This window comes from Sorex fumeus, unplaced genomic scaffold (genome assembly GCF_029834395.1).
Source record: "Sorex fumeus unplaced genomic scaffold, SorFum_2.1 ptg000047l, whole genome shotgun sequence".
Classification (NCBI taxonomy): Eukaryota; Metazoa; Chordata; class Mammalia; order Eulipotyphla; family Soricidae; genus Sorex; species Sorex fumeus.
This window is the reverse complement of record NW_026606104.1, coordinates 42,610,215-42,631,282: the sequence shown is the minus strand read 5'-3', so window position 1 is coordinate 42,631,282 and position 21,068 is coordinate 42,610,215. Positions and strand designations below refer to the sequence as shown.

General features: G+C 54.3%; 1 protein-coding gene across 1 annotated transcript; it reads left to right on the top strand.

The window, feature by feature from the left end:
- Positions 1 to 2,652: 2,652 nt before the first annotated feature.
- CRYBG2 (crystallin beta-gamma domain containing 2) lies at positions 2,653 to 20,192 on the top strand. The gene is made up of 20 exons (XM_056123609.1): positions 2,653 to 4,112; positions 4,215 to 5,421; positions 5,798 to 5,845; positions 5,927 to 6,039; positions 6,200 to 6,329; positions 8,194 to 8,333; positions 9,774 to 9,900; positions 10,130 to 10,165; positions 10,368 to 10,504; positions 10,643 to 10,769; positions 10,983 to 11,122; positions 11,227 to 11,353; positions 11,578 to 11,610; positions 11,727 to 11,839; positions 14,297 to 14,426; positions 16,063 to 16,202; positions 16,474 to 16,597; positions 18,451 to 18,609; positions 19,847 to 20,006; positions 20,104 to 20,192. The coding sequence occupies exons 1-20, from the start codon at positions 2,653 to 2,655 to the stop codon at positions 20,190 to 20,192; spliced, it is 4,740 nt and encodes a 1,579-aa protein (XP_055979584.1).
- The last annotated feature ends 876 nt before the right edge of the window (positions 20,193 to 21,068 follow it).

Genomic DNA, 21,068 nt, shown 5'->3' with positions numbered 1-21,068 from the left:
TGAATGTTGGAGTGAGAAAGTTGGAGGCTAGACTGCTGTGTGTTTGCTGACAGGACCCCTCCAAACCAGAGCACCCCGCCACCTACACTAGGGAGAAACTAGGGAGATGGGATCAGCCACACTCATATATGGTCCCAAGGGCCAATTCCTGGCTCTGTACCCTGGGCTCACTTGTGGGGATGCTTGGGCAACCATATATGGTGCCGGGGATCAAACTGGCATCATGTATGCAACGCAAGACAAAGCGAGAACCTTACCTCTATATTATTTTTCTGGCTCTGGGAAATTTTTTTTTCTTTTGGTTTTTGGGCTATACTTGACTTTGCTCAGAGCTTACTCCAGGCTCTGTTCAGGGATCATTCTTGGTATGTTTGGAAGCCCATATATGTGCCAGGGGTGGAACCAGGACCATGCAAGGAACCAGGACCATGCAAGGAAGGTGTCCCACTCACTGGACTATCTCTCCAGCCCCAGGGCAACTTTCTTAACCTCTCTGAAACTTCCCCCTGGTGTATATTTATAACTCTCAGTAATATTTATAACTTAAAAACTTACAAGTTGATAATTTATTCCTTATGAGGTATCAAACAGTCTTCCCTTGAAAATTCGAGAGGCTAAGGAATGAAATAGTACAGCGGGTAGGGCGTTCGCCTTACAAGCGGCCAACATGGCCGACCCGAGTTCGATTCCTCCGCCCCTCTCGGAGAGCCCGGGAAGCTACTGAGAGTATCTGATATGCCAGACACAGTAACAACAAAGTCTCCAATGGAGACGTTACTGGGCCCGCTCGAGCAAATCGACGATCAACGGGAGGGCCTTTACCTTTACCTTTACCTCGAGCAAAGGAATGAAAAGCTCCTAGCCCCAGCAAAGCGAGGCTTCAGCAGATGGTAGCTGGCATTTAACAGTCATTGCAGCATGTTCACCAGCGAGCTTCTAGGTGACTGCGACGTCTTCTTGGGCCTCTATTATTACTGTTCCCCATTTAGCAAGACCCCTGTTGCCTCAAGGGCAGGTGGGAAGGGCAAAGAGGGAAGGTAGGATGAGTTGTGTGATGAGATCCCGGTATGGTAGGATGTGCTGAGTGAGGGAGTAGGAGCGGGAGTGATAGTACAGTACGTAGAGCACTTGATTTGCATATGGCTGACCCAGGTTCGATCCATAGCACCTTATATGGTCCTCTGAGTCCCCCAGGAGTGATCTCTGAGCAGAGAGAACCAGGAGTCAGCTCTGAACACTGCCAGTGTGTCTCTAAAATAAAAACAAAGCCAGAGGAGGAGACAGGAGAGAATATGCCTGGATGTAGATTCGACTGTAAATTCTTTTTTTGTTGTTTTGTTTTTGGGCTATACTTGGTGATGCTCAGGGGTTATTTCTGGCCCTGAACTCACTCCTGGTGAGTTTGGAGGACCTATATGGGATGCTGGGGATCAAACCTGAGTCTGCTGCATGCAAGGCAAGGCAAGCACCCTACCTAATGTCCTATCTTTTTTTTTCTTTTCTTTTTTGGGTCACACCTGGCGATGCACAGGGGTTACTCCTGTCTCATGCACTCAGGTATTAATTCTGACTGTGCTCAGGGGACCATATGAGATGCTGGGAATCGAACCTGGGTTGGCTGCGTGCAAGGCAAACACCCTACCCACTGTGCTATTGCTCCAGCTCCTAATGTACTATCTGTGTCCCAATATGTTCCCTTTTTTTGGGGGGGGGAGTGGGGAAAGCCATACTTAGTGGTGCTCAGGGTTTATTCCTGGCTCTGTTCTCAGGGATCACTCTGGAAGGGCTCTGGGGACCATATGGGGTTCTGGGGGATGAATTTGGGTAAGCAGCATGCAAGGCAAGCGTCTACCCCGTTGGACTATCTCTCCAGCCCTCAACTGTAAATTCTAAGCACTGATTGAACTTAATAGCAGCCTCTCCTGGTGGTCTCTGCCGATCCTGTTTCTTCCTGAGGACTCCAAGGGAGAGAATGCCAGAGGACCGCAGGAAGGAGAGTGGGGTGAGGTCCAGAGTGCAGCTCCCCAGGGCTCCTCTCAGACCAGCAGGTGCACCCAAACATGCCTGGGCTGTGCTGTGCTGTGCCTGCATCCCACGGCTGACCAGGTGCACTGGTGCGTGGAGGCAGCTTGCATTTATCCTGAATGGGATCCTTCAGGTGACTGTCCACAGATTCTCAGAGCAGCAGTGTTAGAGTGAGGAGTGGACCTGCAGGAGAGAAGAGGCCAGCTCCATGTCAGCCAACCAGTGAACGACAAGGCCAGAGAGAACCAGTTTAGTAGGAGGTCAACCTCCTTATGTTAAGGAGCAGGGGCCAGGAGCAGCCTGGGCTTTCACCTTTCCCTCTCCTCTGGGATCTGGGGCTCCTGGGGATCAGGGGGTCACCAGCCAAGAAATGCACCTCTCTTCTTGGCTCAGGCCTCTACCACATCCTCCCTGAGGGGGACCCATGAAAGTAAGGAGCAGACAGATGATGAAGCAGGAGGAACCTGTGATGTGTCTGAGCTTTCCCTGTCCTGACGGGGGCAAGGGCAGATATTCTGCTTGTGGAGAATCACCCCCTGTCCTCGTTTCTCCCCTTCTAGCACCGTCTGCAGGCAGCTGGACAGCAGCGAGCCCAGGAACCCGCAGGACAGGCTGCGGGGGCCCGACATGGAGGAGGCCGGAGGGCCCCCGGCTCGGGCTGAGGCCCGCGTGGTGAGCGCCACGCTGATGTGGAGACAGCGCAGCCCTGCCCAGGACGAGGTCAGACATCACTTCCACAAGGTGTCCCTGGTGTCCGGCACCCGGGCGGACACCTCCCGAGAGGAGCTGCTCAGCCACCGGAGAGAAGAGGTCAATGGTTTTGCCGTCTGGGAAGAGGAGACAGCAGCTTACCAGGCTTCCCGGGATGGGGCAGCCTCCAAGAACTTCCAAAGCCACGGACCCATCTTTTCCAAGAAGTTCGCCCCACTGCCCAAGGAGAAAAGGCCGCCGGGGAGGCCGGGGGAGGCCGTGGACCGGGTTGATGGCAGGGTCCAAGAAGCCCGAACCGAGTCCTCCAGCGCAGCGTCGCTGGCCAGGACAGAGCTTCTGGTTCCACTGCCAGGCCCCCGGGAGCCGAGCCCCCACCCAGGCGGGAGTCTGCTCAGCGGAAGCCGCCGGGAGGAGCGTCGAGTCACGCGCACCGTGCGGACCACTGTGGTGATGGGGGGGCAGGTGGAGCGTCGTGTGAGCAGCTCAGTGACCTCGGTGTCCCCTGCGGCAGAGGCCCTGCCGCGGGGCCGCAATACTGTCCGCGCTGTCCGGGCAGTGGTGGTGAACCCCTCTTCGGAGGGGGTCCCTAGCCGCAGCCAGGCCCTGCAGCTGCTCAGCAGCCTGGTTCCTGCTGAACGGGGCTCCCCTGTCGGCCGCCATGCCGGGCTCCCCGCTGCCAGGCCGGGCCAGCTGCCTGAACGGGGGACAGCGGAGTCAAAGGACAACTCTTCCCGGCCATCTGCGGGGACCCCAGAGGGTTCGCGCCCAACTCAGGACCGGGAGATCCCTATTGCCCGCCCACACCGAGATCCCAGCAAATCCTCAGATCCTGCAGCATCTGAGGCCTCCAGAGTGCCGGGGGCGGCCCAGCCTCATCTGGCAGCACCCTTCTCGCCCAGATTCCCACACCGTCCCCTCTCCCTGGGCCTGGCCCAGCCCCCAGAGCAGCTGGCGGTTTTCCCTCACTCCAGGCCTCAGTTCACTCTGGAGCCAAGGGCCCCCCAAGCTCTGTCCTCTGGGGGCAGGGAAGGACTCACGGATTCCTCCGCTGCCACAGAGGTGCCCACTATGAAGGACAAGCCCTCTGCTCTTCCCGGGAGGCCCTTGGCTCCATCCCCTACAGGAAGTCAGGCTCTCCCTAGCCCAGGAGGCCTCTCTGCTCCTTCCTCCCCGCGGGATAAGGCGATCAAGGACTTGGAAAATATCCCCATCTTCTCCGTTACTGAGGAAGAGGAGGTGCAGAGTTCGGCTGCTCCCCCAGCCGCTGCCTCCTTGGAGGACAAGGCGTCTCCCAGCCAAGAAGATGCTTCTGCCCCAGAAGGGGACAAGGCGTCTCCCAGCCGAGAAGGTGCTTCTGCCCCAGAAGGGGACAAGGCGTCTCCCAGCCGAGAAGGTGCTTCTGCCCCAGAAGGGGACAGTGTGCCCATGGGAATGGGGTCCTGTCTGACGTCCCTGCTCGACCCTGACTCCGAGGACAGGGAGAAGGTACACCCTGACTCCGAGGACAGGGAGAAGGTACACCCTGACTCCGAGGACAGGGAGAAGGTACACCCGGCTGCTGAGCTGGAGGTGCCTCTGGAGATTCTTCCTGGTTTTCCTGATGCTTCAGCCTCGCAATCCACCCCTCTGGTCCAGTGCACAGACGGCAGACCTAGCATCCCAAAAGAGGATGTCCTAGCTGTCCAAGTCAGCCTGACCCCTTCTCTCACCAAGGAAGAGACGGTTCAAGATCTGCCTGCTCAGGCCATTCCAGCCCCTACACAGGAGAAGGTGGTCCAGGACTCAGCCCCCAGCCCCCAGGCCCCTGCTGCTCCATTTTCTATCCCCAGAGTAGTGGTCCAGGGGCCTGATGATGATCTCCCTGTCTCGCCTTCCTTGGTGGATGAGCTTCTCCCCAGTCCAGGAGGCTCCTCCGCCCCTGTGCCAGTGGATGTACAGCCCAGCTTGGGGGACTGGCCGGTCTCCGACTGCCCTGAGAGCAAGATGCTTCAGGAGCCCTCAAGGGAGGAAGAGGAGTTGGTCCTGGCGGCGGACATGGAGTCTTTCCTGGACACTCTGCGGCGCATGGAGCCCCCCGAGATCCTCCGCACTCATCGGCTACCACGTGCCCCTCGCTCCTCCTACCTGACCAGATATGCCACGCTGCCTGCCATTGAGGAAGATCAGCTTGGGCCGTGGGTGCTGGGGCCTGGCCCGCAGGAAGCCCCAGAACTGGAAGAGAAGGAGCAGGAGGAGGAGGTGGAGGAGGAGGAGCCTGAGAACCCCTACCTGAGTGACGATGAGAAGCTGCAGCGCCGGCAAGAGAAAACTGAGCACCAGCAGGAGAAAACCGAGTCCCGGCCGCTCTGGGAGTCCCGCCCTGCGCGGCGCTCTGAGACCTCTTGCTCGCCCCTGGAGATGTTGAAGAAGCACGTGGCCAGTGCCAAGGGTGCCCAGGCAGAGCCGGGGATGGAGTGGCAGGCAGGCAGCAGGCCCACTTCCCGTCTTGGAGGCAGCATCCTTTTTGGTAACTTGGTGCCCACCACCAGAGACACCCCTGCCTTGGAACCGCTGGGCACAAAACTCTCTGCTCTGCCGCCCCACAAAGCCCCAGGGCTCAGGAAGGTGCCAGGACAGCTGCCCCTTCTCTACAATGAAGAGCCCCCGGCTGAGAAGCCTGACAGTGCCCGGCCCCCGGAGGGGTGGGTGAGTGCAACCGTGGATGGGTACACTGGAGGGTGCCTGGGTTTGGATGGCCCTGCGGGCACAGTCTTCAGCGGGACTACTGTGTAAGGGTTGGTGGCCCTGCGTCTCTCTCCCAGTCTCAGCTGCAGGAGTGTTGCACATGGATTCCCAAGGGCTTGGTGGTGCCAATCTCTCAGAATTAGGGGAGAGGAACCCCAGAGCCCCAGCTACTGGGAGAGTGCACAGAGGCCCCTGGGAGTTGGAACAACCATGGCTTCCTCTGTGGGCTGGCTAGGGGAAACTGGAGTGTGTGCGTGTGTGTGTGGGGGGGGGATGCAGGATCTGAGAGCTTGTGAGGAAGCTGCCCCATAACACATTTCATCATCCTCCACTCCAGCACCCAGCACTGAAGACCCAGAGCAAACTGAACACCAGGCCTGGCAAGGTAAGGGAGGGCAAGGGGTGGGGGTGGGGGGCACCAGGAAATGGGGGCTGGGGCTGACTGTTCTCACTGTGCCTCTTCCAGGTCATCCTCTTCTCAGAGGCTGGCTGCCGAGGCAGCAGCAAAGAGGTCTGGGATGATGTGGCTGACGCCTCTTCCTGGGCCCACGTGGCCTCGGTCAGGGTGGTGCGAGGCTGGTGAGTGTGAATGCCCAGGAGTGCCTGCTTGGGACCCAGGGGTGCAGGGCAGGGTGAAGTGCCCGGGCCAACCTGGCAGGAACCCCCTTACCTCCCCAGAGCTCATCTGAGGGTCCATCCTCTCTCTCCCCTCCCCTCCCCCGCACCTCTGTGCCCACAGCTGGGTGCTTTATGAAGAGCCAGAGTTCCAGGGCCAGAAGCTGGTCCTGCCGGAAGGAGAGGTAGAACTCCGGGCCCTGGGCTCAGCGTGGAGGACCCAAGGCATTGGCTCCCTGAGGAGGGCTGTCCGGGTAAGTGGCTATGGCAGACTGGATGCTGCCTCCTCTATCCTGGGCCCCAGGAGGCACTCTCGGGGGCCTGGAGTTGGGGTCTCTATGGTGTGCAGTATCGGGAATGGACCAGGACCTCCCCATGCAAGGCATTGGCATTCCTATATAAAAGGGGTCATATAGGGAAATGGTAGAGGGGTTTTACTGTGACTCACCCTCAGATTCCTCATGTCAGAACCCAATGGGGAAAAAAGCTGGCTTGGGGAAGTGAGGGCAGAGCAGAGACCCAGCCACAAAGAGGGAAGTTGGAGGTGGTGCTGAGGGAGTCCGTTAAAGCAAGAGAAATGGGGTGGAGAGTGTTAGCAGGAGCCCTGCGCCGTGCCTTGCTGGTCCCAGAGTCAAGCAGAGTTGTAGGCTGGGTTTGAAAGAGAGCCATGTAACCAGGCTAGGGATTTATCAGCACCCCCAAGAAGACCAGCAGGAAGCATGGCTTCTAAGCCAGGGGCTTCTCTAAATTTTGAGGGATCCCAATGCATATACAAGAGTATCTGTATATGACAAGTGAGGGGGGCATTGTTTTCTCTAAACCAACTTCAAAACTACTGAAATGAAGCCAGACAGAACCACCAAGCGTTGAGAGAGACCGGAAGAGAAAGCCCTAACTTGGAATCCAGAACCCAATGGGCTTTCCGAGCCATTGTGTGTTTTATTTTTGAATGAAAGGAGGTAGGACCCCAGCGCCACTGCCGTCCTGACAAGAGCGGATGAAAGGTCCTAACTAGGCCAGTGGCCTGGCTGTGCAAAGGAGGGGGACAGGAGTTTTCAAAGCCTCCCCAGAACCACACAAATGCTTGTGGACAATTTATAGCAAGCTCCTTCCAATAAATTCATCTTTGTGTGGGAGGTAACGAGGTACAAGAGAAAAACAGAGGCTTTGAAGTCCCATGGCGTCGATTCGTTTGATTCATTCAGCACCTGCCGGGCGCCTCCTATGTGTTGGATACTGGGGTGCGCGGGGGGCAAGGTCTCTACTGCCTTGTCCTTGCCCGGACACCTCCATGTGTTCCCGTGGGAGCACCTCATGGCGAGGCCTCACTTTCCCAGGCTAGCTAAGTGGGAAGGGACTCCCCCCACCCCCCCTCCCTGGGGGAACAAACTAGACTGGGAGGGTTCGCCGTGTACCAAGCACTCGGTAGACGCTCCATAAACACTCGTTAAAGAGTGAGGCAGCAGAAATGGTCCTAGAGGAAGAAGGGCCTGAATGCTGGGGGAGTCACCTCCTGGAAGGAGGAGCCACAGCGGGAGGACTCGAGGGTAAAGGAAGGGACCCAGGTCAGGCCTCAGGAAGCACCTCAATGGGGCGAGGGGCAGGAGTGATAGTATAGTGGGTAGGATGCTTGCCTTGCATACAGCTGACCTGGGCTCGATCCCCGGCATCCCATATGGTCCCCCGAGCACTGTCAGGAGTGATTCCTGAGTGTAGAGCCAGGAGTAAGCCCTGGGCACAGCTGGGCATGACTTCCCCCCTCCCCCACTCCTACATCCCCCCAAGAAAGGAAGAAAGTGCTTCACCACCAGGCTGGCATCAAACTTGGCACTGACACCAAGTTCCCCAGAGGCGAGGCCAAGGGCAGGGCATTGGCAGCTCTGGTAGGAACTTTGGTCTCAGTCTCAAAGGGTAAGGAAGGATCAGCAAGGTTTGGTTTCGGGCTTATCTGGCAGACCTTGTACAAAAACACCCCAGACACCTGCGTAGTTTCAAGGGAGATGACCTCAGAGCTTTCCCAAAGTCCTCAGGAGCCCCGCTGGGCTGACTGGGGAGCCAGCACAGGTGTGGGGGGCTGTTTCATCCCCGTGTCAATGGTCCACCCCTCTCCTTCTGCAGGACTATCTGACTCCACGGATCAGCCTATACTCTGAGGAGGGCCTCATGGGGGAGCAGGTGATACTCACTGAGACCTTGGAGACCCTCCGGCACCTGGAGAGGCCCCTGAAGGTGGCCTCTGCCTCTGTCGCTGCAGGACTGTGAGTCTGGGCTGTTCTGGAACCTTTTCATTGAGCAGTCACTCTGTGGGCTCCTGGGGACACAGTTCTTCTCAAGAATTGCTGTCAACTTGTAGGGACAGGCAAGTAAACAGTAACAATCGAGTTCCAGGCTGTGGGAGCACAGGAAAGCACTGAATCAGCCTGACATCAGAGAAGCCTTCCTGGAGGAGGAGACATCTCAGCTGGGATGAGTTGGTCCCACAAGGATCTTAGCTCCATGAAGGCAGAATATTTTGTTCACCCTAAGGCATGAAGCTGCCATGACCCCATATATTTTATTTATCCCTAAACACACACACTCACACCACACACACACACACACACACACACACACACACCTATTCTAAAATATTTTAATTGAAGAAACGGAAAAAAATGGTGTATCTAGACCATTTTTTTTTAATCTCTCCAGAGACACTATGCAGAGACAGTACAGTACAGCAGGTAGGGCACTACCTACTAGGTAGCTGACCCAGTTTTATTTATTTATTTGTTCTGACCTGGGTTTGATCTCTGGCACCACCCTAAGTCCTGCCAGCAGTGATCCCTGAGCACAGAGCTAGGAGTAAGCCCTGCTGGGTGTGGCCCAAACCAGACTCCCCAGCAAGTACATTTAGCAGAGGGACCAGCCCCTTACAAAATCTCAGAGGTTTAAGAGAGCAGGTTGAGAGGCCAGCCTGGCCAATGTAAGCAGTAAATTGGGGAGAAATGAGGCCCAGGAGAAGGGGAGGGGCTAAATTAGAGAAGCCCTTTGCGCCGTTGGACTGTCTCATGTAGCTATGACAGAGGGAACCAACTTGTGAAGCAAAGAGAACAAGTATGTCCACTACACAGAACTTTCCTGGATCAGGCCAGAGGAAGAGAAAGTCAACTGCAAGAATTTATGGGTCCAGGGCCTGAGAGATAGTACAGTAGGTAAGGTGCTTGCCTTGCACGTGGCCAACCTGGGTTCAATCCTTGTCATCCCGTATGGTCTCCTAAGCCTGCCAGGAGTAATTCCTGAGTGCAGAGCCAGGAGTAACCCCAGATCATCACCAGGTGTGGCCTCACAACAAAACAAAATAGAATAAAACAAAACAAAAAAGAATTTATAGGCCCAGGGCCAGAGATATTGTACAGTGAGCAGAGTGCTTGCCTTGCATGTCACTGACCTGGGTTCAATCCCTGGCACCCAATAAGGTCTCCAGTGGTCCCCACCAGGAGTGATTCCTGAGTGCAAAGCTAGGAGTAGCCCCTGAATATTGCTAGGTATGAACCAAATAACAAAAACAATAAAGACTACGGAGCCTGACATATCCTTAGAATTCCCTTGTGGGTTTTTCTTCCCCCCAAACCTGCTTCTTTCCTTTAAACACTTCCTTCTATCAATCTGTGTCCCTGGGCATTTGGGGGTACAACAGTCTCTCTGCCTTCCCTCAGATGGCTACTGTACCCCAAACCCTGCTTTGAAGGCACACCCTGCATTCTGGAGCCTGGAGAGTACCCCACCTCGAAGGCATGGGGTGCCTCTGACCACAGCGTGGGCTCCCTGAAGCCCATGACATTGGTAAGAGCACTCATGGGAAAGTAGCTTTGTCCTGTTGTCTGGGGGAAGAGGCAAGACCTGGGAATTCCTACTGGAGATGAGACTGGAGAAGAAGGGCAATGAAGTCAAGGGGTGACGGAGGGAGAGGGGCAGGAGGCCCACCACTTTATAGAGGGTGTCAGGATCAAGTGTTCTCCTGCTCTGTCTTCCTACACCTCTGGGCTGGGTGTCAGCTCTGTCCCTTTTGCAGGGCTGCCCAAGCGTGGAAAAGCCAGGAGAACCCAAGGTAAGAGTCTCTATCTCTGTGTGGGCAGGTGTGTTGGGGCCACACCCTGGGTTGGCTGAGTATGGGTCTAGATCTGTGTGTGTGTGTGTGTGTGTGTGTGTGTGTGTGTGTGTGTGCTTGTATCAATGGGCCACACCCTGGTTTGGCTGAGAATGTTTGGGTCCAGGTCACTGCCACATGCTGACACTCCCTCTTTCCCCAGGCTGTGGTGTATGAGGCCCCGGACTTTCAGGGCCAGAGCTGGGAAGTGAGCAGAGACATCTACAACCTGCGGCAACCAGAGGACAGTCAGAGCCCCCACTTGACTTCTGTGGGGTCCCTGCGAATACTTGGGGGCTGGTGAGGATTGGGGACTTTTCTTTCTGTCTCCTCTTTCTGTTTCTTCTGACTCTTCTTTCTCCCACCGATCCCAGGGTGGGGAGCCCGCTGAGCTGTCCAGGGGGTCTTCTTTCTGACTCCTTTTTCCCCTTCCATCAGCTGGGTGGGCTACGAGAAGGAGGGCTTCCGGGGCCATCAGTACCTGCTGGAGGAGGGAGAATATGCTGATTGGTCGCACTGGGGAGGCTATGACGAGGTGCTGACATCTCTACGGGTCATCCGGACGGTAAGTATGAGCAAAGCTGGGCATTTGGTTGAGGGAAGAATTTGTGTCCCCTCTACCTGGTGTCCCTGAGGTCTATCCTCTCTCCCTCTTGCTACTCATCCCCAGGACACCCTGATCACTATTCCCAAATTTCCCATGTGGGCTGCGTTCTGGGGGTCTGTGTTCTTCATTCTGATCAGTGGGCAGGAGAGACCGGATTGTCTCTGGCTCCAGGACTTTGGGGATCCGGCCGTGGTGCTGTTTGAAGCCATGGACTTCGAGGGGCACAGCGTGGAGGTGAGCGAGGCATTGCCGGACGTGGAACTGGAGGGGCACTGTCCCCACACGCAGGCCATCCATGTGCTCAGTGGCGTGTGAGTGACGGGCTCCCGGGGGCGGATGGGGCGGGCAGGGGGCGGGTGCATTGAAGCGCCGGCCCCGCCCCGCCCCGCTGACCCGCGCCCCGCCCTTCCTGCAGCTGGGTGGCCTATCAGGAAGTGGGGTTCTCCGGGGAGCAGTACGTGCTGGAGAAAGGCGTGTACCGCAACTGCGACGACTGGGGCTCGGGCAACAGCGCCCTCGCCTCGCTGCAGCCAGTCCTGCAGGTAAGCACGGGCTGCAGGGCGGGCCCTCTGGTGAGGGTGGAGCTTAGTGTCGGGGCTACACGAATGGAAGCAGCCGACGGCGAGCTGGGGGCGGGGCCTCGGGGCGTGGGCGGGGCCTTGCCTCGGGGCGGGGTTCAATGAAGAACCGTCTTGGGGTTGGGGTACTGCAAGGAGGCTCATCCATACTATGCATGGAGATCTCTATATTATGGTCTCTCCCTCAGGTCGGGGAACACAATCTACACTATGTCTCGAAGGTAAGTTACTGCTGGCGGCCTGTATCAGCTCTTCCTTTCAAACTTCTCTCCACTTCTTTCCTCTCTGCATCACTAATCGTCCTCTTACTGACATTGCTTTCCACCCCCATCTGCAGATTCAGCTTTTCTCCGGCCCCGATTTCCTGGGCGACCACATCTCCTTCGAGGATGACCAGACCTCTCTGCCTCTCTCCTTCCATCCCCAGTCTTGCCGCGTCCAAGGCGGCAGGTGAGCATCCGAGGGAAGGAGGTTCGGAGAGCAAGGCAGTGGGTACCTGCCTTGATGTGCCTGATTCAGGAGGAGGGATTTATCTTCAAATGGTTTCCTTTCTTACGTATTCAGGCCCAGGCCGGAGCAATAGTATAGTGTTGCACATGGACAACCTAGGTTTGATTCCTGGTGTTCCATGTGGTGTCCTGAGCGCTGCTGAGTGTGGTACCCGAACAAACAAAAAAAAACCATTAAAAAAAAATTAGGTGAACCGGTCACAGTAGTGACATTGATATGCAAAGTCACCTCACCTTTACTACCACAAAAGTGCCCCAGACTCCACACTGTCCTCATGTCACTTCTAATTCACCTCTTTAGTGGAATATTTTAAGTTTCCGTATCAACATCAAATTTCACAGGTAGAGGCAAGAGAGAATCTCAACAGACTGGGGCTCATGCTTTATATGCAGTTCAATCCTCAGCACTGCAGGGCATGCATGGTTCCTCAAGCTCCTCTGGAGGTGACCCCAGCAGTCAGGATTAGCTCTTAAGCACCAAAACAAAAATAAACCACAGCAAAATATTTCACAGGTAAATACTTCAATAGGCGGGGTGGGAGAACATGCTTTACTTGGGATACCATATGGTTCCTGAGTGCTGTCAGGAGTGACTCTTAGTCACCATGCAAGAAGTAGCCCCCAAACACCAATGGGTGTAATTTCAAAACAAAAGCAAACAATGAAAAAAAAATCATTAGGCATCTCTAGTAAGAAAGAATCTTTACCTCCCCATATATTCACAAGGTATAATCTTATCTAATAAGATAAACGGGGGTTAGAGCAATAGTACAGGGGGAAGTGCATTTGCCTTGCACGCGACTGACCTGGGTTCAATACCTGGCATCCCATATGGTGCCCCGAGCCAGGAGTAATTCCTGAGTGCAGAGACAGGAGTAACCCCTGAGCATTTCCAGGTATGACCCAAAAAGCCAATAAATAAATAAAAATAAAATAAACAGTTATGTATTAGTTTTACTAATACCCAGTTCTTGTACAAATTTCTCTCATTATCTTTAAAAATGTCTTTGTGTTGGGACTGGAGAGGTAGTACAAAGGTTAAGGTGCATACTCTGCTTACAGCTGACCCTGATTTAATCCCCAGAAATATGTGGTCCCTTGAGCATCCTGGAGGGAGGGGGCTGGGTAATCCGAGCACTGCAGTAACCAAGCAGCACTGCACCCCTGCATCCTCACATTGAACCCAGACCAGGTTGACTAAAGGACTCCTGAGTTTTCTGAGTACTTCCCCCAATCAAAAGGGGAAAAAAAAGCCCTGTGAAATTGATTGGTTTATTATCATTATTTTGGTTTGGATTCACGCCTGATGGTACTCAGGGATCACTCCTGATCTTAGACCCATTTAGGGTGCCAGGAATTTGTACTAGGGTTCGCCTGTACTAAACTCTGCTCTGTGCTAGCTCTCCAACTCTAGTTAATTTTTCTTCTTTTGGTTATTTTATTTATTTATTTTTGACTTTTTGGGGTTAGAGCAATAGTACAGGGGGAAGTGCATTTGCCTTGCACGCGACTGACCTGGGTTCAATACCTGGCATCCCATATGGTGCCCCGAGCCAGGAGTAATTCCTGAGTGCAGAGATATGCAACCCGGATATGCTCAAGTGTTACTCCTATCTTTGCACTCAGGAATTACTCCTGGCGGTGGTCAGGGGACCATATGGGGTGCCAGCGATCAAACCCAGGTTGGCCATGTGCAAGGCAAATGCCCTCCCTGTAGTACTATTGCTTTGGTCCCTCTTTTGGTAATTTTAGGCCACCTCAGTGATCCTGATTCTCAGGGGCTACTTCCAGTTCTGTGGTTGGGGGTTCTTGGGGGTGTTTGGGGGTGCTTGGGGGACCATGCAGTACCCAGCATCCAACTTGAGCCTCTCACATCTGAAACATATGCTCAGCTTGCTGAACTGCCTCTTCACCAGGAAACTAGCTGGCTTTTTTTCAGAATCCAAACAAGATCCCAATACACGCTGCATGTGACTAATTTGGTTCTTAATCTATCACAGTTCCCATCACTTTCTTTTAGATCTGATTTTATTCTTCTTTTTTTTTTTTTAAGAAACCCAATAATTCACCCTCTAAATTTCCCATCTTCTAGATTGGGCTGATTGGTTCCTGATGGTGTCTTTGTTACTGGGGTCACACTTGACAGTGCTCAGGGCATGAGATGCTATGCTCAGGGCCTCCTGCATACAGAGCGTGTGCTCCAGTTCGTTTGGGCCCTGGCCATATTGACTGTTTTCTTAAGTCTGCCCTCAGTCCCTGCTGCTGCCATGCCTGGCCATGCTTGGTGTCCCCTGGCCTGGAGTCACCATCAAGTCTGTACCCATACTGTGATGGGGGGATGGTCAAGTAGAGGCCCAAACAGGCTCACCTACCCATTGCCTGCTCTGCCCTTCCCCAGCTGGATCCTGTTTGACCAAGACAACTTTGAGGGCGAGCAGCACATCCTCTCCGAGGGCGAGTTCCCCACGCTCACGGCCATGGGCTGCTCTGCCTCCACAGTCCTGGGCTCTCTCCGGAAGGTGCCCCTGGTGAGTGCTCCGTCCAGGGAACCCCAAAGATAGGGCTTTTCATTGCCCAGTATGCTTCAGGGGCTTGGACCCTGTCTTCTTCAGAGCCACCCCAGGTCTCCTGACCCCAGGGGTGCAAAGATACTTCTGCCTCTTGGGGATTTCTTGAGTACTGGTAGTGCTGGGTCCAGGCAACCTGAGCTACCTCAGACATAGTCTGCCTTCAAAGAGCCCAGAGTCAGATTGGCACAAAGGCCAGCACATGCAAAGGTTGTCCAGATGCACAAAGGGGTGCAGGGTCAGGAGGGTGGGTACTTGGGGTGGGCTGGAGAACTGCTGAGGATATAGTTCTGGGCAGGGTCAGTGAGGCAGAACGATGGATCTATGGCAGTGTGGGGATCAGAGGGGGTCTAGGGTGGGGGGGTTGTGCTGTGACATACTCAGTCCCAGTAGATGTGGGGTCCATACCAAGAAGAGCTAGACAGTCCTGAGCCCCTGTTCCTGAGCTGGGACTGTGGAAGCTGCTGGTCAGGTCAGGGGTGCCTAAGTAGTGTGTAGGGTGCAGGGTGTGGGTGGCTCCATGGATGCCCTACAGTTTCCCCTTCTTGCCATCACCCAGGATGTGAACATGTTACATGCATTAAGGGGTTTGGAGTAAGAGAAGTAATGTTATTCACCACAAGGCATCCTTACAATTGTTCTGTTATATTCTTCATTACTTGGTTTTGTTTTAATTTTTTTATTTGACCATAACTGGTGATGTTCAGGGGTTACTCCTGACTCTGAACTCAGGAATTACTCCTGGTGGTGCTTGGGGGACCATATGGGATGTCGGGAATTGAACACAGGTTAGCCGTGTATAAAGCGGGCACCCTACCCGCTGTACGTCTCTCCAGCCCCGACTCTGGTGTTAGTTTCTTTCAGGGCGTCACTTATATCATAGATGTGTGTGCACAGAGAACACTTATGAACAGCTCTAGCCATAGTGTTAGGGATTCTTGGAACGTATCTCCTAAGGGGAAAGGGGACATCTTTGTGGTATTTAATCCTCACCACAACCCTGTTGGATAAGGCGCTGTCATCATCTCCCCATTCCAAAGGTGGAAACAGACAGAGAAGTCATGCCTTTGCCCCAGATGTCACCAGCAGGAATCAGGCAGAGACAGGTTTGCCCAAGGCAGCCACAGTCTGGAGCCCAGGCTCTTTGCAGCTACCAGCCTGGCTCTGTAGAGAAAGCTGACTCCGAATTAGCTTTGGGGCCTTGGCCATGTCATTTACCTTCTCCTGCCTCAGTTTCTTCTCTGACAAGTGGGCAGAATGATGACAGCTTGTTGTTGAGGAGTGATCTAGAGATCAGGTAAAGCCCTGGGCATAGAATGGCAAGGCCCAGATGAGTGGCCAGTGGTCCTTTTCGTGATTGTTTCTACTGTTCTCTGAAGGACCACTTAGTGGGCAGGAGTCCGGAAGTGGCATTGGGCATGCCAGGCTGGCACAGACTGACTTTTAGGATCTGGATGATACCCAACTGTCTATACTCTAGAGTCAGGAGGCATGAGGGACTCAAATATCAGTCTGGCTGTCTGGGATGCCTGGAGCGGGACAGTGTTGTTGGGGGTTCTTGACGCCTCACTGCTTCTCCATGCCCATGGGCCCCCAGCACTTTTCAGAGCCCTCCATCTTCCTGTATGGACTGGAGTGCTTCGAGGGCAAAGAGATCGAGCTCAGCAGGGAGGTGCGAAGCCTGCAAGCAGAGGGCTTCAACAACCACGTGCTGTCAGTGCGGATCAAGGGGGGCAGGTGAGTGGACTTGGGGGAGTAGACTCAGGGGGCGGGGCTGCTGGTGGGCTAGAGGGTATTGGCTTCCAGGCCTTGCTCCCCACCTGCCCTGGGGGCCTCTCCAGGTCTCTTCTCTGCCTCGCAAAACTCACCTCTACCTCCCAGCCTCCTGGTTCCCTCCGGGGACGCCCAGCGAGAGAGCAGAGGAGGTAGGGAATGCTCTGATGTTCATGTCTCTTCCCCCGCCTATCTGTCTGTCTGCTGTTCCGTTCCTGGCTCATCCTGGACCCAGCTGGGTGCTGTGTGAGCACAGCGACTTCCGGGGCCGCCAGTGGCTGGTGAGCAGCTGCGAGATCACCAACTGGCTGACCTACAGCGGGACGCAGAGGGTGGGCTCCCTCTACCCCATCAAGCAGGTGGGTAGGCGTTGGGTTGTGCCTGTCTGGATGGATGTCTGGTTATGTTTCCCAAACACCACATTTGCCTCCTCCTGTGACCATTTTTTTTTTTGCCACGTTATCATTCCTCTTCAATCATTTTTGGACCATACCTAGCAGTGCTCAGGGCTTACTCCTGACTCTGTGCTCAAGGATCACTCCTTAAGGGGTTTGGGGGACTATATAGGGTACTGGGTAAATGACAGGGAATCAAACCTGCATTGCCCTCATGCAAGTGCTTTACTGTCTGTATAATCAGTTCAGCTTTTTTTTTTTTTTTTTTAATTTTGGGCCACACTTGACAATGCTGAAAGTCACATCCAACAGTGCTCTGGGGACCATGTGGTGCTGGAGATCAAGCCTAGGCCTCTGGCATGCAAATGTGCACTCAGTTCATTAAGCTGTCTCTCCAAGCCCTAATATTTTTTTTCGCTATTCATTTTGTTTGTTCTTATTTTTAAGTAATAATACCTATGGATATATCTGTTTCTCCTTAATGGACTTGATAAGAAATACATTACTATGCAATCTCTGAAAACAAGATAATTTATATGCGACTGAAAGCTACAGAGCTGACGGGGCCTGGCTTGGGTAGAGCACCTGCCTGGCATGGAGGTGGCCCTGGATTCCACCCCAGCACAACCAAAGGAAAGAAAGGAACTTATTTCAAGTGGCACCCCCCTCAAAGTGAATACTTCTGCCTGGGAGCCCCGTTTCTGTTTCTTCAAGTGCCATCCCTGTGGGTCTCTGCCTGCACACATGTATGCAGTGTGCACACACACTGATGGGGCAGCTGGGCACAGGGGCCCAGCTGTTCCTGTGCCCGTGGCACTGTGATGTCTTCTGTGTCCTGGTGTCTGTGTGTTCTGGACAGAGAGAGAGCACGCCTGTGAGAATGTGTTTATGGTCACTCACCTGTCTTGATGACTCTTTGTGTGCCCTATAGAAGCAGACTCTTACAGCATGCTGCTAGAAGTAATCTTTCGGTGGTGGGGTGTGTGTGTGGGGTGGGGTGGGGGGAATGTGGGGAGGCATCACCAAACCTCATGTTTTACCGATGGGGAACTAAAGGGCCAGAGACATGGGCAAAGATTTGCTCCGCAATCTTGGGCAGACTGTATCTCCCTGGGTCTCAGTTTCCTCATCTGTACAATGAGCATAGCATGCGTGCTGGAGCTGTATTGAAGGTAGAAGGCCAATTAATCAAGCTCTAAGAACAGAGCTTGAGAGGTTCAGCCCTCAACTGTAATCTGTGGTTTTTGCTATCATTTTTAAATTTCCAGTTGGCTGTGACAGAGTCAGGTCTATGGGTTCCGGGCCAGGCTGACTTTGCCCCCAGGCTTCTGTGGTTAGCTAACAGGAGCCTGATGCCTGCTCAGGTGCGAATACGTGCGTGCCTGCAGCCACCATCTGTGCCGCCTTGTGGATGTTGGGTGTGTCAGTGCTTCTTTGTGGCTGTGGGACAGGGTGACTGAGTGTGTGCTTGGGGTGTGGGTGAGAAAAGGGTGACGTAGAAACAGGGCCAGGGCTGGAGTGATAGCACAGCGGATAGGGTGTTTGCCTTGCACGCAGCCAACCCAGGTTCCCAGCATCCCATTTGGTCCCCTGACCACTGTCAGGAGTAATTCCTGAGTGCATGAGCCAGGAGGAGTAACCCTGCATTGCTGGGTGTGACCCAAAAAGAAAAAAAAAAGCAGGGCCAAGGAAGTCTTCAGGTGGGAAAAAGGGTCTGGGAGCTTGAGGTTGTGGCACATTGAGTGCAGAGAGTGCAGGGGGTCGAGGTGGGAGCACCCCTAGGGGAATCCTGACTCTCACTGCCCCTCCCCCACCAGCGCAGGGCTTATTTCCGCCTGTGGAATGAGGCCCTGGGGGGATTCCTGGCAATGCCGGACCACGTGGAAGATATGAAAGCAGGCCGTGTGGTGGTCTCTGAGCCCCAAGCGGGAGGCAGCTGCATCTGGTACTACGAAGAGGGGCTGCTGAAGAACCAGGTACGAATTTAGGGGCTGCGATGGGAACGGGCCCCAAACCCCATCTGAGCAGCACCCAACTTTGGCCAAAAATTTCGGGTGGTGGATATTTTTCTGTTACTTGTAAAACAGCCTAATTTCTCAGTGGAGTTCACAGGCCTTGTGCCCCTGGCCTTGTGGGTGCTCCCCTGGGCTCAGTTCCCTGTCTGCAAGCAAGAGTACTCATACTCTAACTTGTATTTCCCCTGCGGCACCCGGTCTCATCAGTAATGACCCATGTGGGGCCGGGGAGATTGCGGTGAAGTTAGGGTGAGTGCTGCGCCCGTGCCTGATGTGGGTTATTTCTAACCCCACAGGGCCCCCAGGCATCACTGGGTATACACAGGTCACCCAGCTCTGCAGGGCCTGAACAGCCCCACATCTGCAGACCCTAGCACTGAATCACCAGCCCACTGGGCTACATATTGCCAGGAATGGTCCTGGGGTCCCCTAAGCACCATTTGGGAGGCTCCCTCCAAAAGAATAGGGCAAGAAATATCTCAGCAGGCTGAGGGGTTCTGGGTCATCATATGATTTCTTTTGGCCACACCCAGTAATGCTGGTGCTTAGGACTTACTCCTGCCTCTGCACTCAGGGCACTCCTGAAGGTGCTCAGGGGTCCACATGGGATGCCAGGGATTGAATCTGGGTTGGCCACATGCAAGGCAAATGCCTAGCCTCCTTTACTATCACTCTGGCTCCTGATATTGTCCCCTAAGCACCACTGGGAATAATTCTTAAGCATGAGCTGGGAACAGCCCCTGAGCATTGCTGGGTATAGCTACAAGAAAGCGATTTAAAAAAAATTTTTTTGAAGGGTCACACCCAGGAGTTCTCAAGGCTTTCTCTTGATTCTTTGTTCAGAGATTATTCCTACTGGGGCTCTAGGAACCATATAAAGGTTGAACCTGGGTTGATATTATGCAAGGATTGATCTCATACAAGGATTGAACTTGGGTTGATCTCATGTGTCTTACCGTTATACTATGTCCCTCCGTCATGGAGGGCTTCCTGGAGGAGCTAATATTTTTCTAGTTCGATCCCCACTACCTTATTAGTTCCCCTAAGCTCACCAGGAGTGATCCCTTAGCACAGAGCCAGGAATAAGCCCTGAGCACTGCTGGGTGTGCCCTCCCCCCCAAAATACAAAAGCTGGTGTGTCCAGGGTATGTGGGACCCTGTAGGAAGAAATGGTACCTGATCTGCCCTGGGGCCTCAGATGGCCCCCACCATGAGCCTGCAGGTGATTGGACCTCCCAGCCTGGGCTCCAAGGTGGTTCTGTGGGCTGAGAGCCGTGTGCCCCGCCAGACATGGAGCATCAGTGAGCTGGGCCACATTTGCAGTCAGATGTTCGAGGGCCGGATCCTCGATGTGAAGGGTAAGGTGGGGTTGCACGTGAGAAGCCTTGGGGGGGCTGGGGAGGGGGCCGAGTCCACAGTTCTGACCATCTCCTGATCTCTTGCCCTTTTCCCCAGGTGGCCGGGGCTATGACCGGGATCACGTGGTGCTGTGGGAGCCGACCAAGGACAGGCCATCCCAGATCTGGACTGTCCATGTGCTTTGAACTGTCCCTCAAACCCGCAGCCCCAGAAGCTTTCCTTGGGATAGAATGTTTTTATAGGTTGTTTTGTTGTAACATAAGCTATTTTCTGATATACTCCAGGTTTTTTCGTCTCTGTTCACTTTGATATTTGGGGGTGGCTGAGGATTTTGTTCACCTGCCCTCTTGCCCTATTGGGTTTTCTTCCCGCCGACTTTTTTTTTTTGTCTGGAGCCCAGATGTGAGGCCTTTTTAGGCCACCAGGGGGTGCACCAGGACTAGACACACTGATTTGTGTGGCCCTCTGTTGTCACCCAAATAAATGATCCCCAGAGCCTCTAGAGCTAGGGACTGACCATGGACTAAGGGAGCTCATGTGGGAACAAGCTCATTGGTCCTGGCCCTCAGGGAACTTGGCTCCACGAAGGATCCTGACAGGTAGAGCAACACCGTCAGTGAGAGGTTGCATTGAATGGACGCAGAAGAGGAGTAACCCAAACATTCGGGGTGCTGGGCAGGCCACCTAGAGGAACCCCTGGGACTGGGAAGGAGTCAGCTGCACTTAAGGATGGCAGAAGGAAAGCGTTTTAGGAGTGAAGACAAGTTCCAGGATGAAAGTTTGGAAATTCAGTGAGAAGGGTACTGGGGGTGAGGGATGCCCCAAGGGTCTTGCCCACTTGTGTGCCTCTCAGTTTCCCTCAAGTCTGGCTTTAGGCCTGAGTCAGGATGGGGTGTGGGACCCCCCTTCCCAACTCCGAGAGGCCGCACATAGAAGAGGAGCAGCTCTCTCCTCCCTCCCATTCCCGGTCTAGTCTCAAGGAAGAGGTGAAGGGCCTTCTGTGGGGCTTCGTAAACCGCCCCTCCCTCCCACCCCCCCCCCCCCCCCCCCCCGCAGCCCCA